Here is a 22,135-nt window from a genome sequence, read left to right as displayed (position 1 = left end):
ACTACAGATGATCATAAATCTCTTACTGATTGGAACTCGCAGAACCAACTAAAATATCCTGGCTTTTACCATACAGGAGGAGCACAGTACGCAAAACAAGCATAGTGTTGTAACGCATGCCGTCAATATGTTCCAGGTTTCTGACTGCTCAAGCTTGAGGTATCGGTCCAACTGCTTCTCTGATCTCGACGTCATTTCTGCACGTTATTGAGGCATAACGAGCACAGGCCAGACTCCTTTACCCGGGTTCTGATCTACGAATCCATGTTTCGCAGGGAATCATACAATGACATGTGCCCCCGTCGATCGGCCTCTGTCACGACGGTGAGAGCGGCAACACATGTATTTCTTGTGGTGCATCGTGTTGAAATATTTTTGAGTGGGCGGCAACAGTGCAGGCAGCCTGTCACGGTGTCATTTGCCCTCAAGAGGGTTTCCTTCCCTCGGAGGCATCACATCAGAACCTCCATAGAACAGCCTTCCACACCGTTCCAGGATTCAAAGGTCCAGGCGTGGTGTAGGCGGAAGTCCATGGGAGCTGACAGTAGTCATAGAAAGCGATGGGAAGGATGGTATCGAGCCCGGGTCGATGGAACTTGAACGCGGCATAGATGATAGAGGCAAAGAAAGGAGCCATGGAGCTCGGGCATCTTCATCGAGTCCTATGCATCTAAGGTACGTAGACGGGAAGAGAACGATGCAACCGATAGTGTTGTCGAAGAGACTCGGTTGGATATATCATATTTGTGCGCTAGATGTGCAATTCTTACGGAAATTTCAACATCGCACTGGCGGAATCGTTGATCGTTGAGTACGTGCCGAACAGGGACGACTACGCAGGTCACAGAGAACAGGCCGAAAAGTTCATGGACATCGTTTGAGGCCAACAAACTATAGTACTTACCACGCAACTGCATCAGAGGCCAGATCTAACTCCGCAACGTTATCCGCCAACTCTTCGACACTAGCTACGGCACTGCTGGCTCGATCCACTGGCATCACCATGTCCAACCCTCCGATGCTATCTGAATTGAACCAGCCTCCAAAGTCCCGGTCAAAGTTGAGTTCACCGTCAGGTCGGAAGATCGACGGATCGAAATCGTCCAGGCCGTTATGGGGCATGAAGTCCGGCGGAAACAGGCCCCCCAGGATCGAGTCCGTAGTGGAGGGGGCCGGCGCGTGGTCCGCGTTCATCGACGGCGTCGACGCGTTCATCGCCGAGGGAGATGGGGCGGTCATATTGCCAGACGAGTTCGGGGTGGGCGGGCCCGTATGGGTGCTTGGTACAGAACCCGGCGCAGATCCCTGCCCTGGTCCTGGTGCACCCGTCTGTGGTGACGAGTCGAGGCGCCCGTTCGGTGCTGACGTCTCATTGGCGCCGCTGGCGTCTTTCTGGCCGGGTTTAGGGTTCTGGCTTGGTGAGGGCGGTGGCATCATACCCAAGGGCTTCGGGCCCATCCTGCTGTTCGCACTGGGTGCACCAGAGAACTGTGCAGTCCCTGGCCGCGACTGCGGCCCGTCCGAAATGAACCCTCCCTCTCCCGCTGACGGCGACGCAGCGTTGCCACCCGGCACCATGTTGCCCATCCCCGAATGTTGCATGCCGGTCTTGTGCAGGTTTTGCATCGACTGCCTGTACTGCAGCTGCTGCACGTGCTGCACCTAAGCCGAGTATCAGCATCGTCTGGAAGGCCACACCCCGCGAACTGCGAGCGCACTCACCTGCTGTGGCGTCATCGGGTGGTTCATCATCCCGGGGCTCATGGTCGTGCCCAATGGCATCGTCAACGTGTTCGGCATCCCTGGCTGGCCCGGGAAGCCACCCATTGGCCGACCCACCATGCCGGGAATCATCTGGTGTGGGCCTACCGGTCCTCCATGCTGCGATGGGTGCGGGAACGGCGCCATGGGTGTCATCGGGGGTAGCTGCGCTTGTCCCGGTTGCCCTAGTCTCATCGTTCGTTGTTTAGCCACAGTTAACATGCGTTGCTAACGAATGGAGAGAATTAGCTCCAGAATCGCAGGCACAACACGACGACAACACCAACTTTATCCTTCGTCGTCAGCGACGGGTAATCCATGTCCGCCAGCCCCACCTCCTCTTTGATCTGATTCAAAACCGGAGCGGGGATCCGGTTCAGCTGCTGGTTCACTTCATTCGCCAGGGCCTGCGCCGCCATGCCCGATGCCTGGCGGGCAGCGTTCATGGACGGGCTCCCCGCGATCGTGTTCGGAGCAGGAGAGCCCGGCTGGCTCGGTGACCGCGCAAGGCCCCGGAAGCTCATCTGCGGCGTCTGCTGGGCGGGGAGCATCGGGCTCTGAGGACCGTTCCGGGGCAGCATGCCACTGCGGGCCTGATACTGCTGGATCCCATTTTCTGTGTTGTCCATGTGATGAGTCTGGCTGCACGGGGATGTAAACAGAAACTCAACAATCAATTTATCGGCAGGTTCGAGTTTCAAATGACTTACGGCGGAAAACAATCAGTATCCAACACGCAATCTTATCTGGAAGGTTCTGTTCTCCTAGACAGCGCGAGGAGGATTTTATAGGAAGGGTGCTTGAGACGTGTCGAGGAAGATAAGCGCAGTATCCTTAATAGCAAAGGGCGAGACGCTCGAGCTTCTCGAATCTCCATTATCAAAAAGAGCAATGCGGATTGAATGTGACCGAAACCCTGCAATATGACTGCATCTTTGGGTTCAGCGCTCAAGGTTCAATCAAACCAACCACTTCGGAAGACACAGTCGACATGTATTGATACGCGCTGTGGTCTGCTGTGGTTCTGCGAGCCACAGCGAAGCACGGAAGAGAAGTCCATGATGAGTAGTAACGGCACTATAGAGATAAAGACCCTGAGTGAGTATACCGAAATGCATCAAGCAGAGACCACAGTGGCACAACGCGCGGTTATAGACGCAGAATCTCTGATCCCAGAGGTTGGTCAATGCGCAGGCCTTCAGTTATGAGGGCACGTCAACGGACCGCTGGATCCTGCATGGCGTTCAGGCAGTGGGTCATTGCAAATGCGGCATGTGGCAATATCATCTTCATGTGGTGAGCAGGTCCCATAGTTCCAAGACACATGCCAATACCAAAATACAGGAAGGTGCGAAGGAACAAGATTTTCCTCCGAACAAGTCCATGTAGAATCTGCAAATTTGTCCTTCAATATAATGCAGAAGACAGGGTGTGCGGATCTGATCTCACGAAGACAAGCACAGAAACCATTGCTTGTTGCCCACAGGCCACAGCAGATATCGAAAAAAAATGGATCCGACCGAATTCAGCAGAAAAAGGCTATGGCTAGCAAGACATAAATCAGTCCACATTCAACTCTGAAATGGACATATGGGAGGCTCACACGGCGTACCATAACTCGGAAGACAGTAACATCCAGTACCTTGTTATCACAGCACGAAGGTTTGACGAAGCTGGTCCCAGACTTCCACACGCGTCTTCTTGATGGCATCTTTAACTATCTCCCGACATGGTTTGCATTTTATTGTCCAGCGGTCGATACTTGCAAGTAAATCCCACGATGATGACAGAACGTCACTGGAGTCACGCCACTCCAAGAACAGGAGGAGTGGTATCTCAGTTTTACAAGGGTAGTCTTCGGTGCATCGGCCGCAAACCGCGATGGTTATTGTCGCATTTCCGATGATGTCGAGGCCAACACCCTTGAGCACAACCTTGCCCTCGATGCACCTTTGGAGATCATCGGGGGACAAACGCTCGCGACTGCCATATGGATGCAACAAACCCTCGACAAGGAGTCTTGTACTAAGCTGTGCGCAGAGCTAGAAAGCAAAAGGGAGTAGGTCATCCAGTGCAGATGGCTGGATTTGGCGCGCGACATTAATAAGAGGGATGGCATGAGCATGAGACGGATAATTGTACAGGATGTCCCGCCCAAGTGCATCCAGCTGTCCAACGACAGTCGGATATATTTCCTTCAAGCGAGAGATAGCTTTATCGAGAAGAGATTCGATATTATACTTGTGCGACAGACTGATGATCCCAACAGCAACGGGAATAGGCTCCTGTGACCGTCTCACCTTGTCAAGGAACCTGACATCATGCAGACTTAGTCGGAGGGACAGAGAGCTGAGAAGGGGTCTTACATGACATCATGAATGCAACTCAGAGTATATTGCAAATGGAGAGGATCATCTGGGGGCACTCATTTGGAGGAGGCTGAGGAACCATGAACAGATCTCGAAAGACTGATGAATATTGCGATAGGATACCACAGTGAACCCGGAATGCGGAGGTTCCTGCCACCAATATGACACTACCATCATCATACCATAGATTCTCAATGCGGGTGGTAGCGGCAGGGACATCCATTTCTGTCTGAGACAGCAAAGTTAGGAATCACCAGTGATCTGACATGGAGTAACACGTACGAGCTTGCGCGCGGTTCGTCAACGAGGTTGGTCAGAAAGCGTCGGTGGGTTAGATCAACGACTCACCAACCTCCTCTCGCGGGCCTCAACAAAGGATGAGATATTTCGCAAGGTACGCTTACAGCGGCACGTAAGTAATCTCAAAGGTCTTCGCTTCAAATGTCACAGCCTCTGTCAGATGCAGCAGGTACTACATGTAGAGTGATTAATGTTAAACTGTTGGGAGTACTGGATAGTAGCACGTGATGATTCGGACGCGTTCGCGTTCTTTGCGCGGAACAAACGCGGTGGGGTCCGTGCGCACTTCTCCTGCAGTATAAGAGGCGGGCAGGAACATCCAAAATCTTCACCACTCTGGCCTTTTGGCTTAGATCAAGTGTAGTATCTGTTCTTAATAGTTTAACCACTATTATGGAGGCACCGCCTCCATTATTGGTTATCTAATTTTTGCCGCCCTTGTTCTCGGTGCTCTGCTTGCAACACTGGGACGTGATGACCTTGCTATTGCAGTAACGGCTTGTGTCGTCGGGGGATCCTTTCTTTTCATTTGTTGGAGAACTTCCACTTGTCAGTTGACAAGTTGTGGCCTTCAGCAAATGGATTGAGTGGGATTCTTATCTTTTTAAAAGCTAGTTTGTGACACATTGGATGAAGACTACGTATGTCCGGCATCGCATAGCTTTAGAGTGTACACTACCAGTAGATGTTCAATATTATTCATACATTGCTAGGAATGTGGACATAATGAAAATATGATAGACACTGGGGAGAATCAACTCGACGCTGCAGATATTGGCTCAGTGACACTTGTTCAGGTTGAAGTACTTGCCAATCGGAGGGGTGCTCGAGTACGGATCCACGTTTAACACCCATCCATTGAATGTCTGCTGCAAGCTATGAAACGAGTCTGTCAGCTCAGCGTCAGACAAGCCCACTCGACGCACTAGTCCAAGTTGTTCTGGCATGTGCAGCAAGAAGTATCACCAGCAGCGGTTGCATCGTCCTGTAAATACGCGCATGCGCAAGGTCAGCGAACGTCTGCATGGAGGAGGAAGGCACGCACGTATGTCATCCCCAGTGGCCAGCCATTGTAGTTTCCCATGGTAAGCAGTAGGCTTTCACCATTGCTCCGCAGCATTTCACTGAAGTACTCGACGCCAGCTCGAATGTTAAAGTCCTAAACATCGTCAGACACGACAGGTGCGTCGTCTGTCTGTATGTACAACTCACTGGATCTTTGCAGTCACCTCCCGGCGCGCCCCCACACTTGTCCTGCGTCAGCTGCATGAGACCCTGCTCACCCCCACCACCGACGGTCCCCGCATCGCAGCTGCTCTCCTGCATAGCGATCGCTGCCACTAGTATCGCAGGCACTGCAAGCCGAAACATCAACGACGCGCACGAAACATAATGACCAGGCGTACCTCCGTACTGCGCGGCATACTGTTCGAATGTATCGATGTACGCGTCACATGCCCGGAACGGGCTACCGTCTTCTTGGATCGCCTCGGTCAGGTTCTTCGCGATGATGTCGGAGACGCGCACGAAGGGCGGTCGCCAGCCGCTGTCGTTCACGCCGCAGTTGAGCCAGTCAATGGCTCCGTTTGGGCCCGTGGTGGGGGTGACTTCCACTGGGACGCATCGCATAGGTGAGAAGGCAGATATTGCCTCACGCAGCACTCACCAGTAGCACCGATGGGCCCGCACGACGACGGCACATTGATGACTCCGGACGACTGACCAGTAGTTGATCCACCATTGTAGCCTCCACCGGTACCGCTGTAGTCGTTTCCCGAATCGTTATCGGAGTTGCTCTGCAGAAAACGATGACGACTCTTTCCTACTCTGAGTAGTCTCGTAACCGACCTTTGACTTCCGATTATCCTTGGTTTTGCAACGTTTACTGAGCGTGAGTTCTCGACGGGTCGCGCGAGAAACATGGCCATGCCGATGAGACAACCGCGAGATGCTCGAGTGGGAATGGCTGGCCGCCGCAGGACCCGCTGCACCGGCCAACAGAAGTAAAAGAGAGGCTAATTTCATTAGAAAATTGATATACGGTAAGAGAGACGAGGAAGAGGATGCGGCCAGTGGTCAACATGGCGTTGGTCCGCTTTCGGAAGCACTCCATACAAGTGTTGACAGGTCCGGACGTGACAGGTACCTAGCTCAGACCGATAGGTCTTCCCCATAACACAAAGAACAGCACGAGAAGCTCGATGCTTTCTTCAGAAACGACGGAAATATACACTAGCATCAGATAGCAAGGACAGACTGAATTTCTGGGCCTCAAATTCGTCCACCGACATGCCGGATGAGAGGGTAAAGCGGGCATTCGCACAAGGTAACCGCGGATGCTCCTTGTGCTGCGATGAAGCAGTAAGCACAAGATCACCGGCCAAAGAAGAATACTCAGTTCGCGCATGCAGAAAAACGCTTGGTGCCAGTCTATTAAACTGTCGACATTACAGAATGACCTAGATGGCTTTGCTCTTGACAAGTTCTGCAAGCATTGAGTTCAGGCTGGTGGAACGGAAGACCAATGAATATGGGAGAGCACTCACGCTCGACCTCCGTAACGACATTGGTCAAGATGTCCCTCTGCGTCTTTTCATCCTTGATGCTCTTCAGGACGTTGTCAATGATCGCCCTCGCGAGCTCAGCCTGCTCATTCTCCTTCTCCTGTTGCTCGAACCGTACCCAGCTGTCCAGCACCGTCTTCACCTCCGCCGCAAGGGCAACCTTCTGGCGCTGCACGAACGCCTCGGATTCCAGCTGCGCGGTCTCCTGCAGTCCACGAGCGTATAAGAGGATGACCATGTGGGTATATGCGTGGAACGCACCTTAGATAGCGCGAAGAGGCCCTGGGTAATGGAGACAACGTCCTTCATCTGTTCAACAGACTCGATGCGGTCCTTCACGGCTTGCGTGTGCTCCGTACGGGACTTCTCGAGCACGCCCTTGATGCGCTGGATATGACCTTCCGCCCAGTCACGGTACGGGTCCCGGATGCTCTGCGCGATTATTAGCACGACCCATCTACCAGCATCCGTGCTGCAGAGTAGCAGACGTGTATGCGACGTGACAGCAGAGTGCGCACCTTAGCAATGAAGGCAACGAGGACGGCGAAGCCTACGAGAATGACCGACTCCTCGTTCACGACGTACAGCTCATTCGAGATCGCAGTTGCAAGTAGACCCGTACCGAGGATCGCGGTGCCCGTCCGGGTGATGAGGTTGGGCGAGGATGGGAGTTTGTTAATGATCTCCGACGCGCGCTCAGCCGGAGGGGGCTTGCTCGCCATCCCGCGACTACAGCCCACCATAGATTCGATACGTTAGTGTCCCCCTTGCTATAGCTCCGAAAAGAGAGGAGAGGATAATGCACGTACGATTGGACAGCTCGAGGGATGGCAGCTGCGACCTGGGGTCGCACGCGGGGTGCTGAGGAAAAGCCTCAGAATTGTTTGCACAATTTTTGCATTGCAATCTGCATACCTGATGCCTTCAGCGAGCTTATGGCAATCCTGGACGCCATCCGTCGATGTAGAGTGGCAGACTCACTGGCGAATGATGAAGGAGAGGAAGGCGTTTGCAAACACGGCACGAATACGGGCGTGGGAAACCGCTGCACTCCGATTTTTCGCGGCTTCATCCACAGCCGGAGGTACTGGAGACATACCAAAAACACGGTTGATTGCAATACAGAATTTGGGAGAAATACACAGGCGAGCGATACAGCTACAAGAAGATGATGTCCAGAGAGAAGGAAACAATAACAGCAAGGTGCAAGACAACTGAACGCTGCAAGTCGACAACAATATTACGAGAGCATGTTCGGAGAAAACTTCGCGTTCAAGACTCGGTCATTCGAGCGCATAGTAGCAGCGGAATTCCTTCCCCATGTGCTGCAGACCTGGCTTGAATCGTACGGCCTTGGTAGCGATCGGCGCCTCGCGAAGGGCCTGGAGGGCCGTAGAGACGGAGACAGTGGGAGAAGTAGTGGTTGGGTCGAGGATAGTCTTCCAAAATTCGTGCCTTTCGGAACTGAGGGGTAGAATGAATCGACGGCACAAGAAACTCGGTGAAGAAGGGGCTTACATGTTCTCGTCTTGCTGTGCTTTCTGTGTGGTGTCCGGAATCTTCTTGTACTTGAAAAAGGTCTTCGACGGGACGGAGAACTTGCGCAGATCGAGGTTCGGGACCGTTGCAGGTTTATTGATTTCTTTGTGAGGGTGATCTTCCTTCTTCCGAGCTGGATCTTTGGGGAGGAATTTGACGATGCGAACTTTCTTCTGAGGCCGGTTGTCAGCTTGCGACTCGTCCTCATCAATAGGCAATTGGCGCTTCTTGGAAACATCAGAATGAGGAAGAACAGAAGTGGATTTCTCGGGTTCCGAGGAAGTAGAATTGTTTCCGGTCGCGGGTGGAGGGTCCTGGTGTTTTTTACGTGCGCGTGGGGGAGAGTAGGCTGGCAGCTTCTCTGCTTGGTCAGGAGTGACGGGAGGGGTCTTGGAAGTGGGATGTTTTTGCGAGGTGTGATGGTTGACGCGGTATCGCCCTGCGTCACAGGATGAAGTGAGCCCATAGCACTGGTGACCAGTGAAACGGACCATCAAGGACATATCGAGCCATGGGAGTTTGGAAGTTGGCTGTGACGGCATCAGCGATCCACCCCGAGTGAAATACCTATGGACCAAAAAATCATAAAGATTTACTGAATGATGATAAGAGGACCCGAAAGAACAAACGACGATGGACTCCTGCAAAAACCTGAAAGCATCGGTTCGCAACTTAGCACTGTGACCTTTTCAGCGTCACACTTACTCAGACAGCGCTGGATCTTCCATGCCATCGCAGAAGTAAAATCTCGCTTTGACATTTTTCTGTCCGTTTTTCTGCTGTAATACTCTTCCGCCATAGGTAACTTGAAACATACAATATTCAACTTCAAGATCACGAAAGGCTTATGATTGCATATTTACCCCATGCCTGTTGTACAGAGGTTGGTACAGATGCACTAAAGCACGCTGGACCATCGGGTGCACGTCAGAAATAGCCAAGTACTAGTCGTGTCAGCAAAATAGAGCACGAACCTATACCAGTGAACAGACTCATTCTGACGATTTGATAACACGACGATTGTGGGGTAGAATGGACTGGCGATCAGTTTAGAAGAGCAGGAGATACGAAATCGCTCGCGACATGCATGCGCAGGCGGAGGATGGTATTGGGACGGAGAGGTGCAGTGAGCGAGCAAGGGAGTCAGGCGGGGCTTGCTTCGAGCCAAAAGCGGTGGTAGTCACATGTTCTCAAGCGGCTTTGGTTGCTTTCAGGACCCCGGATTATAGGTGGGGAACCCTGAGTGCCATCCGGACAAATTTTGGGCGAAATCCACGCACAACCCTGATATAATCCAGACAGTTTGGAAGAAATTTTTTGAAAAGCCTGGTGCTGGTGCAGACATTTTGGCCCCATAGAGCCCTCGGCGAGCGCCAAAATGGCGCTTTCAGGAGCCTGATGCCACCATCTAGACAAGATTTGGGGGGAAATTGGCACTTCACCCTGATTTCATCCAGACACAAAGGTCGATTTTCGGGTTTCGGCGCTTAGACATTTTTGGGCTCGCCGGATCAGGGTTGTTCACCTATAATCCGGGGTCCTTTGCTTTCTCATGCTCAAACCAAGAGGCATGCACCGGCAAAATCCGAGACACAGGGTAGGGGGGGGCTCCGAGGCCCTTAACCGGAAATTATTTCCACCTAAGAAACTGCTAGTAGGAGGAGAGTAAAGGCTTACTCTCATGAGTTCCATCTTACAGGTGAAACCTATCGCAAAGGAGAGCTTGCAAATGCGTATCAGGGGGTGGTGTTCGGCCGGCGGCGGGGGGCGGGGTCGGGGTCGGGCACTTAGTTGGTGTGATGTCGGGTCACAGAGATAACAAACAGGTGACATACTTATGTAATCCTTTTTTGTAGCTCCTCTTTATGGCAACCACCTTCCATATATAGGGTGTGGGAAATTCCCACCCGGGGGGGGGGGGGGGGGGGGGGGGGGGGGGGGGGGGCTTGAAGGTCCTTAACTGGATTTTCTGACCTCGTGTGTGGAATTTGATTTGTGCATGCCTCTTGGCTCAAACAAAACCCTTTTAGCACAGATATTTTCGTAAGTGACCTGGTAGATGATGAAATTTCATGCTTACTGACGATTTCAACCTCAGACCTCTTGTCCTGCCATCTTTCCATCTTCCAAGTTTCGCTAACACGACCTTTATGAGCGCGCGGTTCACTGCTCTATCAGGCTATGCGGCAGGTGTCTCAGTCCATCCTGATATCCAGCTTAGCCTTTCCCTTCCTCTGCGTCTCGTAAAGGCTCTCCTTACTCTCCTCCCTCATCAGTGGAAACTGTTCATATACGATGCCTGTACCAGGAACCCCCTCATTTGCTCCCGCATCTACCACAATATCTATCGTTTCCCATTTGGGCTTGTTCTGAAGGTTGGCAACACACCCAGCAATGTCGAAGGCGACGCTCTGCGTTTCGTCAATACCCTTCGAGAGATCCACGCTCCACAGTGCATTGATGCTGTCTCGACTCAGGAAAAGAGCTATCTCCTCACAACTTGGGTGGAGGGTGACTGTGCAGCTGATGTATGGGATGACCTAACTCCATTGGACAAACAAAGGATAGCAGAGGATTTACAACACCAGTTTGGCTCTATGCGGCTGCAGATGAGGTGTCCAAACCACCGTATTATCTGCAATGCTTCAGGGGGTCCCATCGATGATCCTCGAGTACCCTGGGTGGCACAGGAGAACCCACGAACGTTTTCATCCTGTCAGCAGTTCGCAGAGGAAGTGTGGATAGCTCTAGACTGGTCGATGAATCGTGACACACTTCGACCACTGCTGAGGCCTTTTATTGAGTGTAACAACGTTCCCATCGTATTTAGCCATGGTGATCTTCTTCCAAAGAATATCATTTTTCCAGAAAGTCTCAGCCGTTGGTGATTAGGCCATGGGACGATATGCATCATCGACTGGGAGTACGCTGGATGGATGCCAGAGTATTGAGACCCACTGAAGGTGACCTGGTTGGAGTGCGAGCCTGACACCGAGTGGTCGCAGATCGCTCGAGATATATTTCCGGAGTGCAAGGCCGAGCTGGATGTGGATTGGCAGTGGCGGAGCTGTTCGAGAGTGACGATTCTTTAGCTGTTGCTTCATCGGGTGCGATTCTCTTCTAGGACGTAACAGACGTGGCCAACGATATAATCTGAACGTGTTTATGAACATAGATCTCTACAAGCTTGACCACCTGTTGTATGTATCCATTCAATTGAGTCGGCTGCTGCTGACACCTGCTGTATCTCTAGATTAGCTAGGCTTGATTCCGGGTAGTACCGCAGTCGCTCCATTTACCGCAGGCGAGTTGTACAGGAGTTACACGTAATCCATCACAGTATCGAAGTCAACGGTGGGGCACCAATAACTTGCAGTGAGGGCAGGTCAGCAAAATTAGCTCGATTCAACTGGAGACCTGCAATCACTGGCAGTATAGTGATACAGTGACGTTGGAAATCTATCCCTTCTAGCATATGCCTGGTTCCATACCGCAAATTCCTCGAACTCCCTCCCAAGTCCATCAGCACTCATCAAGTTTAGTAGCCCCATGCCGTGTAGCTTCTGCACCACATTTAAAACCCACGGGAGACATTCTCCAAAACTGTCATTCAGAGGAGCCGGAATGGACTCTGCAGCTTCTTGCAACTGTTCTGCAGTGATCTCCCCAACCGAGACATCACGTAGCCTGAGGAGTGACAACATGAACATGTCTCCTGCAATGCGCTGTACCCTACATTGATACGTCCAGACATCACAAGTATTGTGGTCGATGTGAATGTGCACAAGCGTTCCTGAAGCGTTGTTGGAGGGGATGATCAGCCCTGCATGCGGGGCACGAGCTTGTGTGAACCCTGCGAGGTACAAAGAGCCGTGAGTGAAGTCTGGGTTTGACATCTTTGGGAAATGGAGAGGTCAGAGAAGATGCTTTGCGTACTGTCGAAAGCATCAATGACTTACGAGGTAGGTAGTAGGTAGCATTCAATGCACATCAGAGAACTCGATGAGTGGTACGTGGTCCATCCTTAGCTTTATCATTTTTGTGACTGTCGCAATGGTTCCTTGTGTACGTATCCACTCATTCTTATTGTTGAATTGATGCTCATTGTTTTCCTGCCATTGTATCTCGGGTTTCCTATCCCACACTCACAGGTGCTTTTTTGTGTTGTACCATCTTCTCAGTGTGTTGTCATCCGAATGAGCTCCATCCTTGGCTTTATCGTTTTCGTGTTTACCACCGTCACAGTGGTTCTTTGTGTACGTATACACTCATTCTTATTGCTGAATTGGCCCTCGTTGTCTTCCTGTCATTGTACTTATCCTGGTTTTCCTATTCCATGCTCGCAGATGATTGTTTGCATTGTTCCACTTTATCCGCATGTTGTCGTCCGAACGAGCTCCAAATAGAACATGTCTTCAGCGAGGGATGATATATAATGGATTGATTTGCAGCTCTTCCAGCCCAATAGTAACAATCTGTTCACCAAATCCAGGCCAAAAATCATATTAAATCCTTAACACGAATGCAAGTGCAAGATTGCCTTAGTCTCGATTTTTACGTTGACTGGAATATCAGGGCATACAATCCAGGCTCGCTCTACATTGCCGGATTCGCTCAGTCCGGTGATCCTCACGCTGGGCTCATCCTCTCCATCGACTCCAGCAAAGGTTATTTTGCGCACATCATGATCAAGAACGATGCTTGGACTTTTCAGTCCAGGGAGCAGAATGTTGCTAGGTCAATGTCCTTGATGAGCCTGCTGAAGATACATGATGTATCCGCAGGTGTCATCACGGCAGCTCAGTTGGAGGCCGCTGCGTGCAAGGTTGCAGTACCTCCTGGCTCTGAGAGTGGGGAATGTTTGAAGTGGGTCCTGTCCATTATACAAGTATTGCACGCAGAGGGCATCATTACCCTCACTTCCGTGGATAATCTCACTCAAGAGTTCTCAAGCTTTGCCCTCGAAAACTGTTCCTATGCAGAGAGGTCCAAATTCCCTAACATTGGGATCTCCGCATACTCCACTTAAAGGTAAGATATTCAACTCCTTACGCCCTTGCTACTAAAACAGCCTGCAATAGCGGCGACACCAGAACGCAACGGCCGAACTAGTGTAGAGCAGGGGTATACCCCTGGGTACTTTGACCTGTACCCCTACCCTTACCCTCCAAGAGTACATACCCTTCACCAGGGGTAAGGGTATGAGTAAGGGTACCAAACCCTGAGGGTATACCCTTCAATATCTGCCTTACTTGAGGAAATAACATCATAGACATCAAGTTTAAGGCTTGTAATAGCCTTTTTTTCTCTTTGAAGCTTTTGTAGACATAGTTTAAGGCTGTATCTAGGCTGCACTTAGGCTTTAGTCACCCTATAGTTACTGCTTACATGATATATATTATATGCAGTGATACCCTCCAGGGGTATAAGGGTCTGAAAGTTCATACCCCTACCCTTACCCTCCAATACCCTTACCCCTTACCCTTGAGGGTTATTCATACCCCTGCTCTGCACTAGGCCGAACATCGTACATGGCTTTATCTGGCTGTAAATGTAATATCCTGTATTTTCTCCACCGATAGCCGTTCATAGATTTGGGTTGACTTTAAAGTCCAATGTCCTTATGATAACAGTGAAGGCCACCCAAAGCCAATCAGACCCACCCACAGTAAAGTGGCGATCAGTGCAGGCGGGTTTCTGTTGAGAGAACCGCCCATCATCGTGAAGTTCGCTCAAGCCTGAGTTGCAGAACATGAGTGGCTATGCTCTAGTAGGAAGGAAAGATGGAGGGCTGCAGGGAGATCACTACGATAAGAAGCCTTAAATGTGCCAAGATAGACGGTGAATACAAGTGGATGCCGTATGTACCGATTGTATGAGTGAATAGGTCGGCATTACTTTAGAGCTGAACTCCTGGGATTCAACATCGTCAGCTAAATGCTCATCTGTCCTCAGTCTTTTCCACTATATTTGTGAACTGAACTGGAAGAGTCTTGAACACACTAGCGCCAGATTCCTTGGAAATCGAAGGAAGCTTAAGAGCCATTTTTCTGAATCCTCTTGGAGCAGATCGATGAGGTAGTAACTGAAGTCAGTTTGGGTGTAAGGAGTCCTTTGGGTTCACTCAGTCAGTGGTTGTCTAAATGAGAGTGACGTCAGATATCCACAGAATAGGTTTTGTTATTACAAACTCACAAAGGTCAAAGGATGTCTGTCAGCTTACTATCATGAGGGGGGAGTTACCAATCTTTGAGCGCTCGGGCTTCCTCTTCTGTATTCCAGGATGCTTTGTCCTCATTTTTACATGGGCAGATGTATGCGCTTCTACATTACATTTTGCAAATTTTTTTACATGTTCTCGTGGTGAGGAGGGAGAGACGGCAAGATGCCGGTGGTGGGTGTTGACGGGGGGTGGTGTTGCTGATTTTGTCACACAGATGTCACGCTCATCTTGCAGATGGAGCACAGCTGCCATATCGGGCTATACGTTGTCACGCTTTTCATCGGGAGTGTTACAAAATGCAGGCTGAAGTATGTCTGAATGCCCAAAACACTTATCGGGATGGTGGAACACAGTGCTGTAGCAAATATTGCTATCACCCAAACATCACTTGGGTCAGTCATCAAGAGAGATCTTTGATATTAGCACATCTACCATAGTTGCAAATGTGGTATTTGACATCTCATTCAGCAATCCCGGAATGCCTGAACCCCTGGCTTGGTAGAACACATCTACTGGTGTATAGTATCATCCTACAATTTTATCTGATTTATTTATTGAGTGTGGAAGCAGCGACGGCAGTGTTGCCGATTTTTTGGATTTCGCCACTCCCCCCACGTGATAGTATGGAGTCACGAGAATGCGGCAGTCTCCCTATAGTGGTAGGGTAGTTAGGTCCTAGCAGAGTTTGAAAAACCTACCCTACCGGCACGGGCGGGCCCGCGTCATGTGCATTCTTAATGCAGCAGGAGACCTGCCACAAATGGCATTTCTGACATAAGCAAGCACCTCTGCTTTGGATGCCATGCAACGCCTACTTAGATTACACACTCTGCGGCATGGTTTTATAAAAAATTGTGTGTGTAATTGAGAGCTTTATATGCTCTCTAACCATGCAAGATGACTGCTCAAGTGGAGTTTGAGATGGAGATCCATTCAGGGTTAGCATTGACTTGCAATTGAATCTCTGCTCGGGGACTTTTCTTCTATACATTGCATGTCCTGGCAGTGAAAATTATGCCTGACAAAACTTGTGGTGTCACAGGAATTTTCTCCAGTTGCAAGAGGTGTTGGAGGTGCGGATTAGCAATCTGGCATCTACGGAAAGGTCCGGGAAAGGTCCGTAGGGTTAGGATTAGTAAGGACAATGTCTCGAGAACAGTCTGGTAGTTTCTAGTCTTTTAGTTTACAGTATATAAGGAGCTCAACAGGCTTCTATGTAGTTAAGCCAATTTCTATCCTCTTCCACTCATAGCCCGAGGCGCAGTTGCTTACAGGTTATGAGCCCCGCGCTCACACTAGTTCATATCTAATCTCTCCCTCATATCTTATCACTCGATCTTATCACACGAGATGGCATCGCTAAATTCCCATGTCAAGCTCCCGACCCTCACGGGAGATAATTACTATGACTGGAAATTTGCGGTTTCCATGGTCATGCGGCGCAACGCGTGCTGGGACGTTGTGAGTGGAAAGATGTCGAAGCCTGCTGAAGACAAGTTGGGAGACTGGCCGAAGAAAGTGGAAGATGGACTCACACTGATCGGGTTCACAGTTGATCCGAGCCAGTACGGCTACATTCGTGATTGCGCGGATGGACCGGCGGCATGGAAAGCATTGGCGGCGGTCTACGAGAAAAATAGCCACGCGAACTGAATCGCCCTCAAGCGTCAATTCTACAATTTTGTGCATGATCCCAAGTGTCCGATCTGGGATTACATCAGCGGCATTACCGATTTGGCAGCAAAGTTGAAGGGCATTGGAGTTGCGCTCGAAGACGAAGATGTTACTGATGTCCTTATATTCAATCTACATGAGGACTACTCTAATATCGCGGGCACACTCACAGCCACCAAGGGTGATCTGAAGATAGCAGATGTGACAGGTGCTCTAGTCGACGAAGAAGGACGACGCGGAGGATTGCCTAAAGCGGACGATGAAAAAGAAGTCGAGAATATGACATTATTCGCGCAGAAAGAACGTGACAGAAATCGTAACGTGGAATGTTACAATTGCGGAAAGCGTGGTCACACATTGCTCGTGATTGTCGCTTACCGGGCAGGTACAACGAAAAGAATTCGGCAAAGGCCGAGAAGGCGTTGGTTGCCTTTGATTTGCGAGACGTTGCATTTTGAAGGGTTAGGGTTACCGTGGGAATCAAGGGAGGTACCTTGGGAATGAAGCATTGGCTCTGCTGTTGTGGTCGAAGGATCTGGCGGGATGGTAGCAGGAGGCTCTCTTGTCACGAGCATAGGGCTCCCACAGCATATAGCGAGGTACAGGATTTCCAAGTATGGATAGCCGATGAATTTTGGAGATGCCGAATTGAGGGGGTGTGTTGGAGGTGCGGATTAGCAATCCGCATCTACGGAAAGGTCCGGGAAAGGTCCGTAGGGTTAGGATTAGTAAGGACAATGTCTCGAGAACAGTCTGGTAGTTTCTAGTCTTTTAGTTTACAGTATATAAGGAGCTCAACAGGCTTCTATGTAGTTAAGCCAATTTCTATCCTCTTCCACTCGTAGCCCGAGGCGCAGTTGCTTACAAGAGGAAGTCCTTGCATTTGGACAGTTACAGGGAATGCAACTGCACTAGGCCCAAGTTCAGCTGTGCTGCAAGAGATACATACACTCTCACTCAGAGGGCGAGGACAAAATTTGGAGGATTTCTGCATACCATCAACTTGGAATCTCTAGAGAACCCATGACTCTAAGGTTGCACTGCAAGAAGAGCTGTCTTTGCAGTGATGTTTGTACATCCGACCATACTGCAAAGATTGAATATAACTCTACATCATTATGGATTGTACCTAAGTAACATACAAACTGATGTTCATACCCCAGAGAACCCGTGTGTTGGAGTCGAGGACACAGCGAGCATCATGCAGATCTGCAGAGTGAATTCTTTCTCACTCCCTCGAATTAATTTCATTTAATTTATTTAATTTTCGCTGACCCTACCACTATAAGTAGACTGCCGAATGCTGTTGGCGGGTACGCGTGTGTCACGTCCACGTGACATTATGAAACAGGACAGCGGAAAAGTCTGCCAACGCCACAGGAGCAACCTCTACCTAGGGCTCAAACCATCTCGGAACGCGCTCGCTCAGCAAGGGTCATGACAGTAGTATTTCAGTTCATTATCCTGCAGGATTTGGTGGCCAAGTCTGCCACAGCGTGTCCAGGTAACCAGGCTGAACTTACCACAAGTGACACTGATCCAACAGTTCTTACCATCGAAGTCACCGTTCACAAGGACCATTGGAACTGGGCTGTGTTTTTAGGTAAGTGTGTGCTCCGTAGTTTACGCCACACCTTAAATTAGAACGGCTCATGATCATGTTAGCTCACTATCTAGTTCAAACTAGGAGACACTTGAGATGGAATTGTCTGGTTTATGTGCTCGGGATTCACATCCGCGTCAGCACACAGTCTCTCGTATTGTAGTGGTGAGTGCATACATACATAGCTGCCTACCGTCCAGGCGCATCTATCAGTACTGTCATTTAATCATTACAGATTCAGCTAATTCGGGAGCAGACCTTTTCGACCGCTAGTAGGATGAGCCGGCTACGTGCGTTCGCCGGGCGTGCTCGACGCTTGATTGACGTATACCGTGAATCCAGTGGGAATGAATGGAGCATGCTTGCGCATTGGCTATAGGGCACGAGCAGACGCAAACGCGAGATGAACGTTAACCGCTAGGGATCAACGTGATGTCTGCACATATCATACTCTCGCAGCTCTCCGAGCCTATCGGTGCGTACTTCCGGCTCTTCCTCCGAAGATCATCATTCAACAAGTACCATCATCTGAGAATCAGCCAATGAAATCAGCGACAGACGTGGATGATATCAAGACCCATTCCACGGAGCCGAGAACTGCATCTCCGCCAGCCTCCGGCGTGTTGGCTCCCACTTTGCATCATCAAGGCACTTGCCGATGCGTATCCCCTGCAGGCAGGAGCCTGCAGGTCCAAGAACTCCAGCTCGAGCAGGAAGCTCGAGTCCCATGCCCGCAGCACCAGCACCCCGTCCAAAGTCCGAAACACATGCCCCGCGCACGTGGACGATCCGCGCTCTGTCCGCAAACGACATTGACCGCGGCGCATGAGTGGCCACCCCAGAATGCACGCTACCTATCGACGCTGATCACATTGCGGCCCAGCACCCACGCGCGGGGCTTTTACCGCCACCTCACAGGTATCTCGTGTGTGATGCAGAGATGCATGTGCACATGGCGCGCGGACACAGCCCTAGGCGGCGCTCGCAGCGCGGTGCAGGTTACTCAGCGGTGCGCGAGCACATGGGCATACCGCGTTACGTCACGCGGAGGTACGCCCGAACTGAGATGGCATAGCTGTAAGTTGTATACAGCTATCGGCTGCGCGATGGGGAGGTATACAACTGTCTGGTATGCTTATTTTTTGCGGGAAAGCTTGGATCATGATAATACACGTCTATGGATGAGGCAGCGAACGAGAGACCATGAAGGGGAGCCAACGCAGGTGCAATGCAACTATGAATGAAGATGGAGCGGATGCACACGGGATGAAGCAAACGGACAAAGACAGCGGGTATGCACGTTAATGAAGTTGAACGGAGAGGCAAGAACGGCACAATCTACAAGCAAAGAGCAACAGCCCGGTACACAACGGAAGCAGCCCGACAGAACAAAGAAGAACCCACTTTTTGTGTTTCCTTTTTCTCTCTCCTCTCCCCTCCTCCCGGAGGGATAAATGAGCGGCAAGTATACGTACACACTTCACACGTCCGCAAACAAGGCACAGCATCAAGCGTCCCGGGGGGAGCCAGTCCTCCCCGCTCCACACCGATTTTCACAGGACGCGCGCGCTAGCCACTCCGCACTACGATCCGGGCGACTGCTTCCCAGGAGAGGGTATCGAGAGGATGGGCAGAGCGTGCCCGCGCATCCCCGTAAGGTTAGGAATGGGGCCTTCGTCCCTGCGCATCCTTGATCCAAGCCCGCTTCCGCTCCGTGGGCGCGTCTGCGTCCAGCCGGACCCGAAGCCGTACCCGAGCGGGGCAGAGTCGCTCCGTGCGCGTGAACCCTTCTTCTCGCCACCGGCGCTTATGCCACCGGCAGGCGGCGGCCCGGTGCGTTGCCGCTTCGCGCCTACTCGCTCATCAAACGCATCTCCTGGTCCACCGGGGGATGGCGGAAGTGGGGTGGACAGGGCGGCCTCGTACCGCGCAGAAGATACGTGCGTCAACCCGGGGTGCGTGTGCATCGCGTCGTAAGGAATGTGCTGAAAAGAGTGCTGTCGCGAAAGCGTGTGAGGTGTGTGAGTGTGAGACGGGAACTCGGAGGCGGTGGGACTTGAACCTGGCGAGAGCGAATGCAGCGAGTGTAACGAGGGATTCGGAAGACTCGAAAGCGACGCCGGGAACGAGTTGGAGCTCGGTATTGCGTTCGTCGGCGAAGTAATGTATATGTTCGGGCTGTCGGCGGTCTCGAGGATATCGTTCGGGAACGCGATGGGTACTATGAGCGCGTCAGGCGGGCCGTACAGGATCAAGGGCAAACTTACCGCCACCGGGGAACGCCTTTGTCAGAGTATCATACATCACCTTTGTGACAGCAGCCAGGCGGTCGACCTTGGAGCGCTCGGCGTGCATGGCCATCGTCAGGCGACGATTGTCCTCACGTACCTGTGAGAGTTGAGCAGCTACCTCACCGGGAAGTTCGATGCGATGTTTGAGCGACGGGTCGGGCTCTAGGGCCTTGCGTTTGATCTCTTCCAGTAAATCTGGCCGCCCGCGCAGGAACTTATGGTGCGAAAACTCCCACGTCTGCACATCGGTGGACGTGCGCTGTGCCCGGGGCGTCTACGAGGCTGTTGGTGAGCGCTAGTACACACGTGTCGGGCCACTCACGCGGTTGATTTTGTGAAAGCCATACATATTGAGTTGACGCACGAAACTTGAGAACTGTGGACTGATTAGCGCTGCGCGGGGAGCAAAACACGAGCTCGAGGTACTCACATTATTGTGTTTGAAGTGCGAGCCCAGGATCGAGCGGCTGAACTCGCCCACGTTGGACACCACAAAACTGCAGGCAAAGTTAATGCGACGGACATGGGAGGACCGGACAATAATAGCCACCTAGTACCTAGCTCCGTCCACGTAATGAACTGTGCTGACTTGGGGTCATTGATCATCCTGTACGCGCGTTCGCGAGTCAGTAGGGACAGAGACGGCTGCGACGCGTCGCACGTACTGGTACAGCTTGGTGACGAAATTGTTCGTACCGAGCGGCTTGCCGAGCAGCGTGAGAGACATCGTGGATCCTGGCGCTGACGTAGAGCTGAGCGGCTTGAGCTGGTCGTCCTGCTCACCGCCACTGGTGCTGCCGTCCACGGGGCTGCCCTCGGGATCGAGCGCATAACCCATGTCGACATCCTCGTACGACGCGTGCTCGTACGGCTCCTCCACGCTCGTCGCGAGCGGGGTGGTGAAGCTGCGTTTGCGGGGCACGGAGCGGTCCGAGGACGAAGAAGAGCGGCTGCTGGTCAGGCGGCGGGGCGCACCGTAGTCATACGCACTGTCATGATCTGGCGAGAACTGGAAGGGCTGGAGGTGCGCGTGCTGCGCAGATAGCTGCTGGTGCGTATGCATGATGGCACCGGCGGGGCTAATGGGCGTAATGGGCGAGACGTGGGCATGGGTCGAGGAATGCGGGCCCACGGGAGACAAACTGGTGGGCGATGCTACCGTGAGCGAGGAGAGGTTAAGCGATAGAGCCGTATGTGACCTGTCGACGACACGATCGCCGAGACCCTCGCCAGAATGGGACTGCTGCTGGGAGTAGAAAGGCGGGTAGTGATGGTCGCTGAGGGACGTCGTAGGCGACGACGGCGAAGGAAAAGCCGACTGCTGGGTGTGAATAGGATGGAGCAGGTGAGAGGACTGCTGGGACCACGGTGGCTGGTGCTGCTGCTGATGGGAATACTGAGAATCAGCGGGCATTGTGTGAGAGTAGTGGGGAGGGTTGTCCATAGCCAGGCGATAGGACGTGGTCGCTGTTCAGCGCAGGGGCATGCGAGCACGGGCAGGGGCGAAGAACAGAGAGAGTTCTGGGGGATATAGCGAGGCGAGGGTGTGTGGCATGCAGCAGAGAGCACACAGCGATACACGCAAGAAAGAGGCTGGGTGCGCGAGCAGGCGGCGAGGACGAGCGGCACACTTATCACTCATCCACGTGCCTCCTTTTACCCTTCTTTTACGATCCATTTTCAGTCCAAATCTTTTCTGCACCGCCGACGTTCCCGGCAGAACCCCCGTTTGCATCTCACGCAATCGCAGGCACAAGTATATTCTCAAGATCTAATACATACGTTCCCTCCAATGAGACATTCCCCAGCTG

The 22,135-nt window shown here is 51.8% G+C and overlaps 8 protein-coding genes across 8 annotated transcripts; 2 read left to right on the top strand and 6 right to left on the bottom strand.

Moving 5' to 3' along the window:
• Positions 1-457: 457 nt before the first annotated feature.
• On the bottom strand, positions 458-637 carry SCP_1601090 (hypothetical protein; the record flags this gene model as incomplete). Its single annotated transcript, XM_027764559.1, has 1 exon — positions 458-637. The coding sequence occupies one exon, from the start codon at positions 635-637 to the stop codon at positions 458-460; it is 180 nt and encodes a 59-aa protein (XP_027620360.1).
• A 140-nt stretch (positions 638-777) lies between these two features.
• SCP_1601080 (hypothetical protein) lies at positions 778-2,390 on the bottom strand (the record flags this gene model as incomplete). The annotated part of the gene is made up of 4 exons (XM_027764558.1): positions 778-832; positions 905-1,662; positions 1,723-1,989; positions 2,049-2,390. The coding sequence occupies 4 exons, from the start codon at positions 2,388-2,390 to the stop codon at positions 778-780; spliced, it is 1,422 nt and encodes a 473-aa protein (XP_027620359.1).
• Positions 2,391-5,209: 2,819 nt separating this feature from the next.
• SCP_1601070 (glycoside hydrolase family 23 protein) lies at positions 5,210-6,455 on the bottom strand (the record flags this gene model as incomplete). Its single annotated transcript, XM_027764557.1, has 7 exons — positions 5,210-5,306; positions 5,357-5,415; positions 5,476-5,589; positions 5,643-5,785; positions 5,837-6,043; positions 6,097-6,226; positions 6,279-6,455. The coding sequence occupies 7 exons, from the start codon at positions 6,453-6,455 to the stop codon at positions 5,210-5,212; spliced, it is 927 nt and encodes a 308-aa protein (XP_027620358.1).
• Positions 6,456-6,889: 434 nt separating this feature from the next.
• On the bottom strand, positions 6,890-7,949 carry SCP_1601060 (ATP synthase subunit 4, mitochondrial; the record flags this gene model as incomplete). Its single annotated transcript, XM_027764556.1, has 6 exons — positions 6,890-6,915; positions 6,977-7,199; positions 7,256-7,426; positions 7,513-7,723; positions 7,804-7,855; positions 7,910-7,949. 6 exons carry the CDS (start codon positions 7,947-7,949, stop codon positions 6,890-6,892), a joined length of 723 nt encoding a protein of 240 aa, XP_027620357.1.
• Positions 7,950-8,277: 328 nt separating this feature from the next.
• SCP_1601050 (hypothetical protein) lies at positions 8,278-9,529 on the bottom strand (the record flags this gene model as incomplete). Its single annotated transcript, XM_027764555.1, has 5 exons — positions 8,278-8,458; positions 8,513-9,184; positions 9,239-9,338; positions 9,397-9,441; positions 9,508-9,529. 5 exons carry the CDS (start codon positions 9,527-9,529, stop codon positions 8,278-8,280), a joined length of 1,020 nt encoding a protein of 339 aa, XP_027620356.1.
• Positions 9,530-13,055: 3,526 nt separating this feature from the next.
• Positions 13,056-13,562, top strand: SCP_1601040 (hypothetical protein; the record flags this gene model as incomplete). The annotated part of the gene is made up of 1 exon (XM_027764554.1): positions 13,056-13,562. One exon carries the CDS (start codon positions 13,056-13,058, stop codon positions 13,560-13,562), a length of 507 nt encoding a protein of 168 aa, XP_027620355.1.
• Positions 13,563-16,106: 2,544 nt separating this feature from the next.
• Positions 16,107-16,409, top strand: SCP_1601030 (hypothetical protein; the record flags this gene model as incomplete). The annotated part of the gene is made up of 1 exon (XM_027764553.1): positions 16,107-16,409. One exon carries the CDS (start codon positions 16,107-16,109, stop codon positions 16,407-16,409), a length of 303 nt encoding a protein of 100 aa, XP_027620354.1.
• Positions 16,410-19,616: 3,207 nt separating this feature from the next.
• SCP_1601020 (predicted protein) lies at positions 19,617-21,738 on the bottom strand (the record flags this gene model as incomplete). The annotated part of the gene is made up of 6 exons (XM_027764552.1): positions 19,617-20,254; positions 20,301-20,598; positions 20,647-20,700; positions 20,755-20,821; positions 20,875-20,931; positions 20,990-21,738. 6 exons carry the CDS (start codon positions 21,736-21,738, stop codon positions 19,617-19,619), a joined length of 1,863 nt encoding a protein of 620 aa, XP_027620353.1.
• Positions 21,739-22,135: the final 397 nt, after the last annotated feature.

The sequence above is a fragment of the Sparassis crispa genome, assembly GCF_003851025.1.
Source record: "Sparassis crispa DNA, contig_000015F, whole genome shotgun sequence".
NCBI classification, from domain to species: Eukaryota; Fungi; Basidiomycota; class Agaricomycetes; order Polyporales; family Sparassidaceae; genus Sparassis; species Sparassis crispa.
This window is presented reverse-complemented; position numbering and strand designations above follow the sequence as displayed.